The sequence below is a fragment of the Narcine bancroftii genome, chromosome 10 (assembly GCF_036971445.1).
Source record: "Narcine bancroftii isolate sNarBan1 chromosome 10, sNarBan1.hap1, whole genome shotgun sequence".
Lineage (NCBI taxonomy): Eukaryota > Metazoa > Chordata > Chondrichthyes > Torpediniformes > Narcinidae > Narcine > Narcine bancroftii.
In genome coordinates, this window is record NC_091478.1 from 76147557 (window position 1) to 76166101 (window position 18545).

At 42.6% G+C, this 18545-nt stretch overlaps 1 protein-coding gene across 7 annotated transcripts in view; it reads right to left on the reverse strand.

The window, feature by feature from the left end:
- fhod1 (formin homology 2 domain containing 1) overlaps positions 1–18545 on the reverse strand; it is a 276370-nt gene that overhangs the window by 217734 nt on the left and 40091 nt on the right. For all 7 annotated transcript variants that reach the window (XM_069901429.1, XM_069901428.1, XM_069901427.1 and 4 more), the window contains one exon: positions 9984–10048. In XM_069901429.1, the coding sequence (XP_069757530.1) occupies positions 9984–10048 (65 nt within the window). The remainder of the gene's footprint in view (positions 1–9983; positions 10049–18545) is intronic.

Genomic DNA, 18545 nt, shown 5'->3' on the forward strand with positions numbered 1-18545 from the left:
AGGACCTCCTCTCCATGAGGCCAATGCAACAGAGATCCAGACGTACGGAGACAAGACAGTCCACTTCCAGATCAGCCAACGAAAGTTCTCGTGGAGTTTCACCGTCTCGTCCCTTCCAACTGCCATCCTGGGTGCTGACTTCCTCCTCTCCCACGGGCTTCTGGTGGATGCCCGTACTTTCCAGGCTGTTCACCTCGACGCCTCCCGCACAGAGCAGCCGCAGATGGACACGATCAGCATGCCCAGAGACGAGTTCCAGCAAATCCTGGCTGAGTTTCCGGCCCTCCTCAAGCCACAGTTCTCCGCTGCCTCACCCCGCCATGGGTTGTTCCACAACATCGCCACCCAGGGTCCACCGATTCATGCCAAGGCACGCTTGCTCCAGGATGCAAAGGAGGAGTTTTCACATCTGTTGGAGCTGAGGATCATTCGATGGTCTGACAGCCCGTGGCCCTTGCCGCTCCACCTGGTCCCGAAAGCCTCCGGTGGCTGGTGCCCCTGCGGAAACTACTGACGGCTCAATTAGGTGACAGTTCCTGACCGTTACCCCTTCCCTCACATCCAGGACTTTACGGCCAACCTGCATGGTGCGAGGGTTTTCTCCAAGGTTGACCTGGTGCGCAGGTATCACCAAATCCCGGTGCACCCTAAGGACATACCCAAGATGGCCATCATCACCCGCTTTGGTTTGTTCAAATTCCTTTGCATGCCGTTTGGGATCAAGAACGCCGCTAAGACCTTCCAGCGCCTCATGGACTCAGTAGGCAGGGATCGGAATTTCGTCTTCATTTACTTAGATGACATCCTCGTTGCCAGCAGGGATCGGGCACAACACAAGGCCTACCTGCGCACCTTCTTCTTCTGGCTGGCTGACTTTGGCCTCACCATCAACCCAGCCAAGTGCCAGTTTGGGAAAGAGTCCATGCAGTTCCTGGGCCATACCATCACGGCCGAGGGAGCCACATCCACCGCTACAAAGGTCGCTGCTATCAAGGAGTTCCCACATCAGGACAATCTCAGGGGGCTGCAGGAGTTTGCGGGTATGGTAAACTTCTACAACCGATTCATCCCAGGAGCTGTGCGCATCATGCAGCTGCTATTCGCCCTCATCGCAGCCAAGCACAAAACACTCACCTGGATCCCAGAGGCCTACAGTGCATTTGACCCCACCAAGGACCCCCTCACAAAGGCTACCATGCTCATCCACCTGCACACCGACCTGCATATGGCGCTCTCCGTCGATGCCTCTGTCACAGCCGTCGGCACCGTCCTGAAGCAGCAGTTGAATGGACAATGGAAGCCACTGGCATTCTTCAGCCGGCTTCTCTGCCCACCAGAGCGCAAGTATAGCGCTTTTGACCGTGAGTTACTGGGCGTGTACCTGGTGGTGCGGCATTTCCACTATTTCTTGGAGGGGAGGACTTTTACCATCTTCACTGACCACAAACCTCTCACTCAGGCACTCACGATGGCGAAGGACCCCTGGTTGGTCCGCCAGCAGCATCTCTTCTCCTTCGTGTTTATCACCGATATTCGGCACAAGGTGGGGAAGGACAACGTGGTCACCGATGCACTCTCACGATTGGCCATCTGCGCGCTGACACCTGGCCTCAACTTCAACCAGCTCGCCTGGGACCAGAAGACTGACGAGGAGATGTGAGTCTTCAGGACTGCCATCACGAGCCTGTGGTTTCGAGGTCTCCCGACTCCGAGCGGCGGAAGCACCGTCCTGTACAATGTCTCAATGGGAACCCTGCGGCCAGTGGTTCCTCAGCAGTGGCGCAGGCAAGTCATCCATCACATCCACAACCTTTCGCACCCGTCCATCAAGTCCATGGTCCGGATGGTGGCAGAGCGGTTCGTCTGGCATGGGCTGCGGAAGCAGATCGCGGGCTGGGCAAGAACATGCACCCATTGCCACATGTCCAAGATACACAGGAACACCAGGGCTCCCATGCAAGAGTTCGAGCACGTCTGGGAACAGTTTAGCCACATTCACGTGGACATAGTCGGAGCCTTACCTGTTTCCCAGGGCAACCGTTACCTTTCACGGTGGTGGACCACACCACTCGTTGGCCCGAGGTGATCCCGATGCCGGATGCCTCCACGGACTCCTGCTCCAGACCGCTGTTGCACGGTTGGGTCACCCGGTTCGGTGTTCCAAATCACCTCATCAGCAATCGGGGCGCCCAGTTCACCTCTGCGCTCTGGGTACAGCTCACCAACAGGTTGGGGATCGAGTTACACCATGCCACGGCCTATCACCCGTAGGCCAATGGGCTGGTTAAGCGTCTGTGCACCTTAAGTTGGCACTTGTGGTTCTTGTTTATTTTCATTGTGTGATGACATTGTTTAATGGGTTTATTGTATTGTAAATGTTGAACGTTTAGTGGGTAGGGAGGGGGGTGGGAAGGAGGGAGGGAAGGGAGGGGGGAAAAAGGGGAGAAAATGACACTGTGTATATTCAAGAGGGAAATGTTTGTGTGTATTTTCGTTAGTGTGAAAAATTTTAAATTTTTTTTTAAAGTTGGCACTTATGGCCCACATCACCAGTCCCAACTGGGTGGATGAACTGCCTTGGGTGTTTCTGGGCATCCGCTCCACGCCCAAGGAGCATCTGCAGGTGTCATCAGCTGAGCTGGTCTACGGCGCACCGCTAGCACTTCCTGGTGAGTTCATCAACGCGCCTCACAACCCCCAGCCGTCGCCGCATGAGCTGCTTCCCCACCTCTGGGCCCGCTTGGACTCCTTCACACCCCCACCGCCGCCCAGACACGGCACACGGCTATCTCATGTCCCCAGCGAGCTGCTTTCCGCAGAGTACGTTTTTATTCGGCGGGGCCCGCCCAAGGCACCTCTGCAAGGTTGTCCAGCGTTCAGGGTCTGCGTTCACGCTGGACATCAGCGGCAGGTGGGAACTGTTTACTGTGGACATGCTGAAGCCAGCGCACCTCGACCCCACCGAACCAGTGATTGTGGCCCAGCCCAAGAAGCGAGGCCGCCCAGCTAAAAAGGACATTGGCCCAGTTCTGAGGGGGGGGGCTGTGTGGCGGCACACCACTAGGCAGATGAACCGGCCCCACTTGTAATCCATGCGGCGGGGCAGCCAGCCAAAATGACGCTGTCAGGGGTTTCTGCTTCTTTTCAGCACAGGGCTCAGAAGCGCACGCTGGGGGACCACGTGATGCCTGGATGATGTCAGCGCCCCCCAGTGCGGTTCTCAGCCAGGTCTGGGCTGGGAGTATAAGTCCAGCCCAAGCAGCCTGCAATAGATCAGTTCTGCTCACTGAGCTCAACCCATCTGGTTGTGTGTTCTTTCAGTAGCAGTACAGCTGCCGCTACAATTCTACAAAAGTTTATTTAAGGCTGATCACTAATCATTAATATAGCATCTCTGAACATGGCCAGCTTGGATTTCCCCTGGAAACCTTTTTAAAGAAAGATACAGCATGGTAACAGGCCCTTCCAGTTCATGAGAATGTGCCACACAAATACACCCATGTGACTAATTAGCCTATAAACTCTGAACATCTTTGGAAACCTGAGCACCCGGAGCAAACCCACGTGGACACAAGAGAATGTAAATCCCCTTTACAGACTGCCTCAGATTTAAATATGGGTGGCAGGCACTGAAATAGCATGGTTCTAACCATTACACTAAACATGCCACCTTACCTTCCAAGAGATTCAGGAATGTATTTGTTTAAAGGCAGTGTTGCCATTTCTATGCAAAGCTTCTGAAACTGGGAAATTAATTAATATTACAGAGTTGTAGACAAGGGACCATGATTTTTGTCATTTGAACAATCAACTAAAACTTTCACTTTCTGGGTTCTAGAAAAGTTAAATATTTTCTTCTGTAATATTTTGCAATTCAAGTGCCAATAATCCAAAAGATAATCATCGCGATTTTACTTCCATTGTAGAAACCTCTTACGCTGAACAATTTTTTTAAGGACATCAGTAAAAACAAAATATATTTTTTGCAGTTTACTGCAATAGGTCACTGTGGTTTACAAATGTGTGTCCTGGTTAATAAGCAGGGTAAAAAAAAAAACTTTTAAAAATTCAAAAACAGGAAGCATCAACTAATATGTATGGAAGGATAGGCCAATAGTCCTGATTAGAATAAAGCTTGTCATGTTCTTCACAGCTTGATGTAAAGCTCCTTACAGAACCATACCCTGCCAATTTGTAATCATTCATTAAATCAGGCAACATATTGACAAGCATTCTTTCCTCCTTTTTATCTTCTGCCAACAGGATTTTTTTTATGTAAGAAGGATGTATCATTTGAATTGACCAATGTAAACAAGTCAGCAAACAGAGTTTAATGCAAGAATAGATAATCATGAGAAAAGAAACTCCAAAATTGCAGAGTTGGTCTTTATGTTGCATCGATGTAATGATGTATCTGTTGCGATGTTTGCCATTCCTTAGGTAGGCTTAAATGTGACATTTGGAAAGGACAATTTCTGAATAACAAAGCCCTTCAATAATTACACAAACTTCCCCAAAACTTTTACATAGAATTTAACATTAAACAGGACCATTCAGCCCATTGCAACTAATTAGTCCCACCTCACTGACAAAAGGCAAAGGAGGAAAAACCCAACACCCAACCCCAACCAACCAATTTTCCCCTGCAACCGCTGCAACCGTGTCTGCCTGTCCCGCATCGGACTTGTCAGCCACAAACGAGCCTGCAGCTGACGTGGACTTTTTAATTATTAATTTTTAATTTCAATTATTAATTTCAAGTGTGTGCGGGCTACTTGCCTTAAACTGGTCTCCCTGTCCAGACCAAACACAGAAAGTGATGAAACAGAGGGGACATCTATGCAAGGAGAAACAGTATAATCTGTTTTTGTTTCAGATTTGTTGATTTTCTTCCATTGCCTGGATTTTGATCTCCAATGGTCAACACTAAACACCTCGTGTAGCAGCATTTTTTATATACTTTAAAATAAAACCACTTAGCAAACATATTACAATCGTTCAAACTTAATCCAAATACATGTGCTATTTTATAAAAAATAAAAAAGAGTAAAGAAAGACAAAAGAAAGAAAAACCTCCTATAAATCCCCCCCACCCCAATCCCCTACAAACTTACAAAAAAATAAGAGGCAGAAGAAAACCACAACAGCAATATTTCACTTTCCAATACTTTTAAACCTAGAGACCAATAAGAGAAAGGGATTGTTTTAGATTCATTTAAATTTTAATACTAACAGTTTGAAAACATGGGCTCCATATTTCACAAAATGTACGAAATTTATCTCTTAAATTATAAGTAATTTTCTCAAGTGAAATACAACTCCATACTTCCGCATGTCATCTATCCATTGCCAAATAAATATCTGACTTCCAAGTTATAGCAATATATTTTCTAGCTATTGTCAAGGCAATTTGAACAAATTTTACTTGATACATATTCAGTTTTAGTTTAGGTTTAACCCCTCTAATATCTCCCAGTAAAAATAACATTGAATCCTGTGGGAAACTAACTCCAATTATTCATCCTAATAAATTACCCAAATCACGCCAAAAAAGTTTAATTGTGGAACACTGCCAAGTTGAATGCAAAAAAGTACCAACTTTTTGTCCACATATAAAACATAAATCTGAATAAGTATAGTTCATAAGTATAAAATAAGTATAGTAACTTTTGTGGTGTTAAATATAACTGATGAATAAAATTATATTGAACTGACCGATATCTGAGCAGCAGCATTTTTGGACCAATTTTATCTTTGAGGTTCATTCACAAACCTCAGCTGAATTCAATGTCATAAGTTGAATGCCTTATTCTGTGGCACTACAGACCACACATAAGGTTCTTGGTGCATCTCTGTATAATTTAAATTTAGACAAACAACATGGTAGTAGGGTATTTCGGCCCACTAGCCCGTGCTCCCCAATTACACCCAATTAACCTACAACCCCTGATTTGTTTTGAATGGTGGTAAGAAACCAGAGCCCCTGGGAAAAACCCTTATAGACATGGGGAGAACATACTAACTCCTTAGGGACAACTCCTCACAGTCCCGATCACTGGCACTGCTACAACATTGCGCTAACTGCTACGCTAACCGTGCTGTCCTTTTGCATCTATAAAACACCCATTATCTTAAACCACTGATTCTCAATCTTTTTCGCCCACACACCATCTTAAGTACGATAGCCCTTTACTTAACCCGGACCACCAATAACAAACTCATGGACCATCAGTGAAGGTTTGGGACTGGGAAGTTTGAGCCCATTCCCAGACCACTGATGGGACTTTTGCTTTGGTAGAAAAACTTGAGATTTTTATTTTGTTGTCAACTTTTTAACCTTGACTTAGATATTATCCACTGCAGCAAGAGAGGTCTCCAGCAGTAATGGTTGTCTGGGTCATTGGATCAAGGTCTCTCTGCCACAAGAGTGGGATCGCCCCTGTGCAATGACTGCTCCACTTAAAATTCCGTGAGGCACAGGTGTCTGTGGCCCAATTCATCTCAGTCACAGATGAACTGCACAACAACGTGTCTTCTTTGATTCAAAGGACTACCAATCTAATCTACATACTTGTACATGAATGTCTGTTTATTTGACTGTCTGTTCTCCATGCAAATCAATATGGAGCATTCTAGAAATATCCAAGGAGGTTCGGTAGAGGTAACATTTGACGCTTAAATGTCATGATCACATTGATTTTAACCTTTAAGGTCATATGAAGTTCAAAAATGCTTCTTGACCAGCTTCCACTGTCTTGCATTATTGTTTTATTTGCTAGTATTGACTTGAATTACTGTTTACTATAATTGTAGTAACATTTGATGCTGAATGTCATGACCACATTGAATTTAATCTTTAAAGTCATATGAAGTTCAAAACAAACTGAACTTGCAGCAGCGTCACCTCAATTAGTTACAGTGCTATGCGTCAATGTGCATTCAGAATAAAAACAAGTGGCCAAACCCAGTTCAATATGGGCCCAAAAAAGTGAAGCAACATTGGCAAAAGCTCTTCACAAGCCCGTAGAATTAAATAAAGGAGAAAGCAAGAGATAGCAGGGGAACATCAGTCTCGTCTCACTGTTGATGCTTCCAGACATGCAAGGAGCAGGCAGCAGGAAACAGAACAGTAGTGATACGCCAGTCTCAGTGCTCAGGCCTCCAGGCAGTCAACAACTGAGTGTTTTACTTCCCAGGCAACACTGGGTATCCTGCTAGTATAATATAAATATAAATATAAACTACCTTTAGCAAACAATCAATTGGCATTTTGGATGAATGATCTAAGATGAGAAACTCTGTGCAATAGATGCCAATTCATAGGATTAGGGTTAGTTTATAAGATTTTTTTTTGCTTCTAGGTATCAGGGCATTAGACCTGGTCAAGAAAACGTTCCACCCAATGCTATCTAATATGTAGTTCTTCCTTCTGTTACTATCTCAAAAAAAGCTCCGTTTCATTTAAATCAGCAGCATTAAATAAAATAAGGTTTATTACCAACAAGGGAAAAATGAGGAAGAAGAACATTGGACTCTAAAGGGCGGCACTGTTAGCAGTTTAGCACCAGCAATCGGGACCAGGGTTCAAATCCCACACTGTCTGTAAGGAGTTTATACTCTCTTCCCCATGTCTGCGTGGGTTTCATCTGGGTGCTCTGGTTTCCTCCCACCCTTCAAAATGTACTGGGGCGGGTGTAGGTCGATTGGGTGTAATTGGGTGGCATGGGCTAGTGGACTAAAATGGCCCTCTTACAATGCTGTATGTCAATTTTTTATCATTCTAAATTTGATTTAATATTATTATTCAGTACAACTTATCATATTTCAAGCAAGTTTTGGCCTTATATCGACCTCAAAACAAAATGCTAATTTGAGAAAATCCTGTCTAAACTGTTTGTGAATTCTTCTTGCTCATTTTCAGCAATCTTATATTTTCATTTTGAGAAAAGGTTTTTAGCATTGTACTGGGGATGAGTTGCTGGCTTACGCTCCTCTGGCTGTATTTTTAAATTTAGACATAGAGCTCGGTAACAGGCCATTTCGGCCCATGATTCCATGCTGCCCAATTAACCTACACCCCCAGTATATTTTGAGCAGTGGGAAGAAACTGGAGCCCCCAGGGAAAACCCGTGCAGAAATCTGGAGAACCTACAAACTCCTTACAGACAGCACGGGATTCGAACCTTGGTCCCAATCGCTTGCGCTGTAAAGGCATTGCGCTAACCACTATGCCAACCAAGCTGCCAAGCTATGCCAAACATTCTTCAGTAGAAAATGTTACATTTGCCTTCTTCCCGTAAAATTTGCATAGCCAACTGGATATTTCTGTTCTCTCTCAATTTTTTTTTAGATTTCCTGTATCTTGGTCTCGGTATTCTATTTAGCTTTTTGTAACGTACTTGTATGTAAGCATCCAATAAAAACTCTTTACAATATGTAAATCCAGAAAGGACAGTCACCTGTTCAACTTAAAAGTTGCCAATATAACAAGTCTTTGCTGCAATTTTTCTATCACACATGAGAAGAGACAGGATTAATTAGGCTTACAGACTCAGAATCCTGCAAAAGAAATATAATTCAGAGAGATATATTAATCTCTGTCCCTTTGCAACTCTAGGTACAATAAATAGAAAATGCTACATTTAATCTCAATTTTTCCAGTCTAAGAAAATGGGATATTGGCCAAACGTTTTGAAATTTGATGTACTGTAGATGATTATGCCATCAAACATGATTTTCTGTGGAGAAGGCTTTAGGCAACGTCAACTAATTGGATGCATACCTAAAAAATGACATCGACTGATCCCTGTCAGAGGCTCTAGCACTAAATCTAGGCTTACATTCTACTGCACTAAATCAGTCTTTGGGATGTGCGTTTCTCAGGGACAATTGGACAAAGTTCTGTGTGTCACCTCGGTTGAATGCAAAAGGTCATGTGAAACAATACTGAAGAGGATTATGATATCACCCCATGTTCTGGCTAATTTTTAACCTTCAGTCAATACCAAAAGAGATATGTTCTTTATCCCAATGTTGTTTGTAGGTTGTTGATGTGTACACATGATATCCTGCATCCTGCATAGTACAAAGTTATGACCATTAACTCTAAACTTGCAATCTGATTCACTAAAAGGAAAATGTTCCCACCACTTAGCACAGCAGCTACTGGTAAATGCAATTTGTAAAGAAATTTGTAAAGAAAACCTTTTAAAACTTGCAAATTTGTTAATTCCAAAAAAATATTTCTGGCACCACAGTAACTATATTTAAAATAACAAGAATGCAAAGAGCTTTGAGGTGTCCTAAAGTTACAAACAAGGCTTTCTGCATATTTGTTGCATTTCCCAGCAACCGTCACGCAGAGGGGGTGCATTGGAGAAACTGGTAAAGAGAGAAAAACTATTCAGGTTAACTGCATTCTCTCACTGTCATGTCAATTAACTGCATTCTCTCACTGTCATGTCAAGCTGAAATAATTCAGGGGAATGAGTTTCTTCAACGCAAGTTGGAACTGGAACAAGGAAGTTTTGTGTTTTCAAGACTAAGGCAGAAACAAGCAAGACAAAAAAAACTAATCTGACCAAATGGGAATAAAAATCCTTACCACTGTGTATAAACAGCAATGCATATTACAAACCAAGATAACAAATTAATGCATGATTATAGGCCTCAAAAGTGATACTACCCTTATCCTTGGTATTGAATAAAGATAATGTGAAAGAAAATGATGCCAATAATATAATAACATTCAATCAGATTAGAACCAGCTGCTGGATTTGTAAAAGCCCCAAATAATCCATTTAAACAGTGCTATAATCAACAATATTCTTACAGCTGCAAACTATTCAACTGTTTCCTCAGGTGGTAGCACTGTTTAATTGGTAACAGTTTGATTTACATGCATATAAGAAATACATTACGTGGCCAAAGCATTATTTGTCCTATGAGTTCCAACAGCAGCAAAAGTACAATATTCCACTTACCTATAATGGCATGAACTCGTATCGACAGCTGAGTCCGGAGGATTAGGGTAGGACGTCTCCCTTTGCTGAGTGAAAAAGGAATGATGTATTAGTACACTGGAACCCCATGCTCTCTGAAATTTTCTTTTGATGCATTACACTATCGTTTATGGTTTTTAGACTTCAATGTTGGGAAAATAGCAGAAAAAATTAACAATTACTGCCCTTGTGGTCACTCACACTGGGCGCCTTTTTTCGACTGCAAGTACCTGAGAGCAACAGTTCCGAAGGTTGGACGTGCAGTAGAGTGGATGACCGTCAATGAATTTTTCCGGTACAATTTACAATCCAAAAGGTTGTAGAGGTCCTGCAGGATAAATCACGGTGCAGGAATTCCTGCACATTCCTTTTTAGACAGCCCGTGTAGCGGCAAAATTCCTTGACTGTGCCATTACATGCCTGCAGTCTAAAAACCACAATTAACTCTTGTCAAACCATCTTCTACATTCCACATACACGAACACATTTAATGCAACAATAATGTCCCAAGTGTTTCATTATAAGCAAAAGAAAATGATTGTTTAACTCTGGTTCTTCTTGCTCGAGAAGAGCACAAGATCAAGCTTCCTTTGAAATGCTGATGGGTCACAATTCAGGGCACAGATATTTCTAATCAATATTTTCTATTGAGCGAACACATTGGGATTGAACTCCAATGAGATATTCTGATTTTTTTTTAAATGTAATGTTCCACAGACTTGCAAAACCCAGAGGATCCAGGAAGAGGCACGGCAGAATCTATCTGCTGGAGTAAGTCAGCAGGACATTCAGCAAATGCTGCATAACCTTTAAAAGATTTGTTTGAAATGCGTCGCAGTCGCATACTTACCTTCGTTGGGTGTGGTGAGCAGTGTACGAGCCATGGCGGTGAAATCAATGGCAGTAATTGTATGTAAGGCATCAATGTCACGCCTGGAGAGGGCACGGGCCACGGATTTCACTTTTCCTTTGATGTACCATATGTCCGATTAAAATTGTAGGATGAAGTCCAAGTGCTGAATCTCTCTGGGTGAGTAGAGATGTGTGCTTGTACTTGCAAGTATATGGAAGAGGCAGGTGGTCTGTCTAAATGGTGAAAGGATGACCTTCCAATAAAAAGTGGAAATATTTCCACTTAGATGGACAAGACTTCTCGACCAAACATATAATACTTTGCCTGAGCCAGTGACAGCTTTGCTGATAAAAATGCCAGAGGTTACAATTGCCCACAGACTCTAACATGCTCCAACACTGCTCCCACAGCACTGACAGATGCATCCGTGGTAAGAGAGAGCAAGGTGTTGGGCTTTTGATGTACAAGCATTGAGGCATTTTTAAACGCAGTCTTCACATCATTGAATGCATGCACGGTGTCATCTCCCAAAGTTAAAGGTCTTTTGGACACAGACTTATCAGATCCTTTTAGTAGTTCAGTAAGGGCTAATAGAGGTTTTGCAGCATTTGGCGATAAAAATTTATCACCTAAAAAAAACGCCGCAATTGGCCAAATGTAACGGGTGTAGGAAATTCTCAAATCTCTCGCACTTTCAATTCATTGGGCAAAATACCATGTTGCGTAAATCTATGCCCCAACAAATATAAAATCAGCCCCACTAAAAATGCATTTACTGGGATTTATCACAATGTCAAACTCATAGAGTCTCTGAAATAATGAGAGATGGTGGTTAACAGAGCCAAGCAGAAGCACCAAATCTCCGATGCTTCCCACACATACGCCGTTTGTCGCCTCTTTAACGTCCTCGACCACCACGATTTCAACTAGATTGACGGAAGGAATTCCATTATGTGCCCAAAGCCTGGACTTGTGTAGTCAATGCTGCCATTTGCTACTCCTCCAACTTAGTTATCTTTGATTGATAGATGCTGTCCCGGTTGTGTACTTACTGTACCTTCATCGGGAGTAGTGCTGGACACTGCTGATGACGTAAGTGAGGTGACACGCGGGGGTAATAGCACGTGTGCTCAGGTGTTTTAAGCGACAATATACGGGTGATGAATCTCAGATGAAGGAGAGTGCGTGTGTCAGAATCACCCATGCGGCAGTGAGCCAATGAGAAGGTCAGAGTTTAGCTGGGTGGTGTTTGGGGAGTTGAAGAATGTAATGTTGTGTCTAATGATTAAGAAAAAGAAAGCCAACTTCATGGTATGCTGAAAGAAACGAGTGAGTGTATTCTTTATTTGTTTGTAAGCTGCGGTAAATCAGTGCAATTACAAATTGTACTTTATTTCAAGATTGTGTGGTTTGCTAATTTTAAGAACCATAAAATCATGGTACATTACAGCACAGAACCAGGCCTCTTTGGTCCTTCTAGTCTGTGCCAAACCTTTTTTGTGCCGAGTCTCAATACTAGTCCATAGCCCTCCATTTTGATGTAACTGCCTGTCAATGTTTCTGGGTGCCTAAAGCTCCCCCACCCCACCCACCACTTTCAGTGCAGGTTAGAGGAATTCAGGAAATAGGCATTACAACATTTATGACCTTTGCATTGGAGAAAGTTACTGGTTTGTATTGTCACTTCACCATCAACTTCAAAATTCAGGCCAATAGAACCCCATTACCTCAAGATCTGCATTCATTTTAAAATATACCACAGTATAAATCCTAATTATATTCCAAATATTTCTTGGATGAGAAATGGCAAAGAGAAAAGAGATGACGTTATTAAACCAAGCAGCAGTCAACTTCATGTTTTTAATCAAGGCTTCTCAGTCTAAATCCTGACAGATAAAATTCCATCTACTCATACAAGAAGGTATGAGATCCAGTCCGCAGATTATTGACTCAACATTCTGCTCTGGATGGAATCTGGGTCTTTCTGGGCATTGTTTTAATTCTCTTATTTAATTTTTTGAAGTATATTTGCAAATCACCAAACTTCAAAATCTGCCATGAATCAATCCAATTGGAAAACATTTAAAGAAAAAAATTGTAAATATGTTTTTAAGAGTCCCAACATAGATCAGCCATTCTCAAACCTTTTAGACTATGGCCCCCTCAAAGTTTATGGACCCCCCTTCCCTACGAAGCAGTCGTTTAGTTGGTTTCTTCTATATTTCTCTCCTTCTTTCTTTGGCTTGGCTTCGTGGATGAAGATTAATGGAGTGGTACGTCCACGTCTGCTGCAGGCTCTTGGGTGACTGACAAGTCCGATGCGGGACAGGCAGACACGGTTGCAAGGGAAAATTGGTGGGTTGGGGTTGGGTGTTGGGTTTTTCCTCCTTTGTCTTTTGTCAGTGAGGTGGGCTCTGCGGTCTTCTTCAAAGGAGGTTGCTGCCCGCCGAACTGTGAGGCGCCAAGATGCACAGTTGGAGGCGAGATCAGCCCACTGGCGGTGGTCAATGTGGCAGGCACCAAGAGATTTCTTTAGGCAGTCCTTGTACCTCTCCTTTGGTGCACCTCTGTCTCGGTGGCCAGTGGAGAGCTTGCCATAGAACACGATCTTGGGAAGGCGATGGTCCTCCATTCTGGAGACGTGATAATATTTTATGATTTCTCAGTCCATGCCCCCCACCCTTAAATGTGCAGTGCCCCTCAGGAGTGGGGGGGGGAGCTGTACAGCCCCATTGAGAATGGCTGGCGTAGATCATCAAAGGTAAAAGTTCCATTATTGTTACTACATTTAGAATATAACAGACATAACATTCTTTAACTTTGTCTGCTGCAAGGAAGACAGAGTCGCCACTTAGCCCGGCACCCCTCACAGAAATGAAGCCCCAGCGAGGAATGTCCTTGCGACACCTGGTTTACAAGACCAGTGATCTAACCACTGAGTGTATTTATCACAGAGATAAATGAAAGGGAACTTGTGCAGAATAAAATAAATTTATGTTGAGCGTATTGAGGAAAATTGGTAGAATGTAGCATTTTGTATAATTCTGAGGAAGTATTTGAGAGAGTGCCTCACAGGGAGTGAAAGTTCATATTATTATGGATAATTATCGGGATTAAGGATTGGTTAATGGGCAGACAGCAAGTAAGAAAGGCATAATTTCAGATGGCAGTGCTTCACTAATAAAGTGATGCTAGTTTTTAGAGCACGTCTAAGCTATTAAAAATATATATCAGGGGTGACTTCTTGTAACTGGCTAAAGCAACATCCATCAATTGAATTTGGGATTTTAGGATTCATAAACTACAGTATTTGTGGAGAGAATGTTCAACTCATAAATAACTCTGAATAACATAAAGCAGGATGTGGCAAGGAACAGCTTCTTCCCACAGGTAGTGAAAATGCTCCATGACCAAAGAAACTAACCATCTGAGACTCTTCATATTTGTGAAGCTTTATATATTTATTTATTATATCTATGAGTACTTATCGTGCATATATATGTCTGTTATGTCTGGTTGTGTGTCCTTTTTGCACCAAGGATTGGAGAATGCTGTTTCATTGGGTTGTACTTGTACAATCAGATGACTATAAATTTGACTTGACATTTGGTGTAGATTTGGGTCTGGGAAGTGAACTCACAGGCAGAGCTATGCTTAATTCAACTCATGCACCAAGCGGCCACATCACCCACAGATCCTGTTTCAAACTATTCAGGTTCTTCAAGCCTGGTGAGATCGGGAGGACCTTGATAATGTGTTTTGAATGAGTTTTTTGTTCAAGAGAGTGCATTCTGCATAGATTTTACTTCATTGGTTGTGGTTGAAATTTCCTAAGGAGATTCGAGCAGAACCAGAAGGAGATCCTTGAAACCATTTTACCTTATTGGGTTTGAGTGGGTGGGGCCTGGAAGGGAAGAAAGGAGACGGTTTGGAGAGAAGTGGGTTTAGACAGCTTGCACTCTCTCTGTCACTGCACATCAACAATTGGAAGGAGCGATGATATTCACTAACACCGGGAGCCATTTACATGGGGCATTTATGCCACCAACTTTGTGAGCTTTGTGGAAATTCAAGTCAGTGAGCCTGTGAAGGAACCAAAAGGAAAAGCAGAGCCAGATGCCAGTGCTCCCAACATGCAAACTCAAATTATTGACGCAGTTGAGAAGATGGCGTGTGCAGACACCTCAAGTTTGCTGATGCTACTAAGTGAGATGAGGAGACAAGATGAGAGTTTATTGTCATATACATCAGTACAATATACAAATGCACTGAAATGTTTACCTTCTGCATCCATGTAGGTTCCTCAAGGACAATAGCATGACCTAAAATACCACAATATGCCAAGGTAGAAAGAGAGATCATAAATATAAGAGCATAGCTATATTCTCAGTTAGTTAGTGCAGGAGAAAGCTTCAACAATGCAGACATATCAGCATCCACAGGGCTACATTCTTAGCCCACTGCTCTACTCACTTTACATCTACAACACTGTGGCTCAGGCCAACAATAAAACAATCCAGAAATTTGTTTACAGTTGTGGGTTGTATAAAGGAAGGAGATGAGTTAGCATGCAGGAGGGAGATTGAAAACGAGGCTGAATGGTGCACCAACAACAACCTTGCACTTAATGTCACCAAAACCAAGGAAGTGATGTTGACTTCAGGAAGGGAAAATCAAAAGTGTACAATCAAAGTGCTCATTGGAGTATCAGAGGTGGAGAGGGTGAGCAAATTTAAGTTCTGAGAGTCACCATCTCGGAGGATCTTTCCTGGACCCAACAAACTAATGGCATCATGAAGAAAGCATGTCAGTGCCTCTATCTCCTCAAGAGTTTGTGGAGGTTTGGTATGACACCAGAAACCCCGGCAAATTTCTACAGATGTATGGTGGAAAGTGTGCTGACCAGCTGCATCATGGTGCAGTATGGGGACACCAATATCCTTGAGTATAAAGCCCTGCAAAAGATAGTGGATAGAGCCCAGGATATCATAGGCAAAACTCTCCCCACTATCAAGAGTATCTACAAGGAACACTGCCATCGGAAAGCAGCAGCAATCTTCAAGGATCCACACCACCATGCACATGCTTTGTTCTCGCTGCTACCATCAAGAAAGAGGTCTTGGTGCCACAAGACTCACACCACCAGGTTCAGGAACAGCTGCTACAACTCCACCATCAGACTCCTCAACAACAAAATCAATCAGGATCTCTTATTCTCTCTGTATTGCTCAGCCAGTTTGTTTACATTCATTGTCTGTTTACAATTCATTATTTGTTTACATGTGTAACTTTGTGTACAGTTTTTTTTGCACAACCAATAAGTGGTAATTCTACCTCACCCGAAGGAAAAAGAATCTCAGGGTTGTATGTGATGTCATGTATGTACTCTTAGACAATAAATATGAAATTTGAATCTGAAAGATCTTTTGAAGATCAGATAGTATTTTATGGTCATGGTTATGGGACTATGAAGATGCTTAAGACCCTGTTGGAAGAAAACTGTTCTCGACCCTGGAGGAGCCAGATATCTGCTGGAAAGAAGCAGTGAGAAGAGATTATGGCCAAGGTTGTAGGGATCTTTGATGATGTTGACTGTCTTCTTGAGGAAGTAGTGATACACAACAGTTTGCAGACACCTTGGTTGAAGTAAAAACGCAACGCTGGATAAACTCAGCTGGTCTGTGTCCTTTATGTAGCAAAGATAAAGATGCATTACCAACATTTTGAGCTTGAGCCCTACATCAAGGTATGAGCAAAATGTAGGTAGGTGTCCAAAAATAAAGATACATAACTCTGGTGATGCCTTGATGAAGGGTTCAAGCTCAAAATGTTGGTTCTGTATCTTTATCTTTGCTATATAAAGTTCACTGTTTGACCTGCTGAGTTTCTCCAGCATTGTGTTCTTGAGGCAGTGTCTCACATAAATGTCAATAGTTGGGAGGTTAATGTCCATAGTGGACAGCTATTTTTGCCACTCTCTGCATCCTTCTGCGTTTCTGAGCACTTGAGTTTCAAGTCAGGCTGTAATGCAACCAGGCAGTGTACTTTCCCCAGTACATCTGTAGAGGCTTGATAGAGTTTTCAAAGAAAGACCAAATCTCCTTAGACATCTGAGAAAGGTGCTGGTGTGCCTTCTTTATGGTTATGTCAATGTGCTGGATCCAGGAAATGCCCTCTGATATATGGACTCACAGAAAATTGAAAATTGAAAGTTCTAGCCTTCTCCAAGAGTTGAATGGTTCCTCAGCCTCCCCTTCATAATGTCCACAATAAATTCCTTGGCCTTGCTGATGGTGAGACCAAGATAGCTGTTCTGCCACCACACAATGAGGTTCTCTGACTGATGCATAGGAATTTAGATGGATGTCTGTCAGCTAAAGGCTGTTGGTTACAGGGATTGAGGTGCCAGAGAGGGTGCTAAAAGCAGATTCAATTACAATGCTTGAAAGATATTTGGACAGACACTTAAGATGGGAAAGGTGTTAATGACATGCAGTTTGATTAACAAAGAAAGGCATTGTGGTTGGCATGGACGACATCATCTGAAGGGCCCATTTCTGTGCCAACTCTGCGACTATTTCTTAGTACATGGAATAATAGGATTTCAAATTCTTTGAGTCAAAAGAACCTGTTCAGAGTTTAGATCATCTGTGAAGGCCAGCAACTGAGTGAAAATAGCAGAATCTTTCAGAGGTAATTCATTTGATTTGGGAGTGTGGCCATTTTTATGTGCAAGACTAGATTCCACCTTAACAGTTTTGAAAACGTCTGCAGAAAATCAAAGCGCACTGTACGAAAATCTGCTTCAAATTCCAGGATCCTTTGCAATGGGTTCACTGAGTTGGGCCTGGTTTTACAGCTACAACCAAAACAAGTAAATAGAAACTACAGAATCCCATGTTCTGCATTTCTACCGAGCTCGAAACCTCTCAGCAGCTATGTTCAATTTTCACCATTTACCACAGCTGCAATGTTAAAACTCTGTAAGGCTGCACTTCCTATGAGTATCAAAAGAAATATCCTCAGCCAATATTTCTCCTGATCTGCATGAGAAACTTTATCACTTGGTCATTCCCTGCCACTGCCAAAATATCCGCGATTGATCAGAAGTTTATTGTGATTTGGAATTCACTGCACGAGGAGTGGCAAATGCAATTGTCATTTCAAAAGAGAATTAGATTTGAAAGAGAAAAATAATTGCAGGGAAAGTATGAGGAATGGACCAACCATGCACTTGATAGAAAAAGTGTTGAATAGAATGAGATTATTGAATCTAAGATTCATAATTTTTAAAAAATCCTGTTTTATTTTCTCCTCAGGTTACATTTGTACACAGTTAGAAGAGTTCAGTTCAAGTGAAGAGGATCTAATATGTCTAATATTCTGTGAAAGTTCTTTGCTGAACTCAAATTTGCCCCCATTGTTAAACACAGAGAACTTTCTGAAACAATTTTTTCAAAAGAAATAACAAATGGAAAATTGAAGCAACTTTCTCCCAAATCAATGTCTGTTACATAATCTGTCTGGGATTTTACTCTTAAACCAACATTGGAGAGTAAAAGTGCTCTGAATTGTGGGTTGGAAAAAGACAGTCAGCCCTCTGCTGATCAGTAACACTATAATGGAAACAACATGTTCAGTGTAAAAGAACACAATTCTCATTTGCCTGCTGAATTAGAATGTTCTGCCTA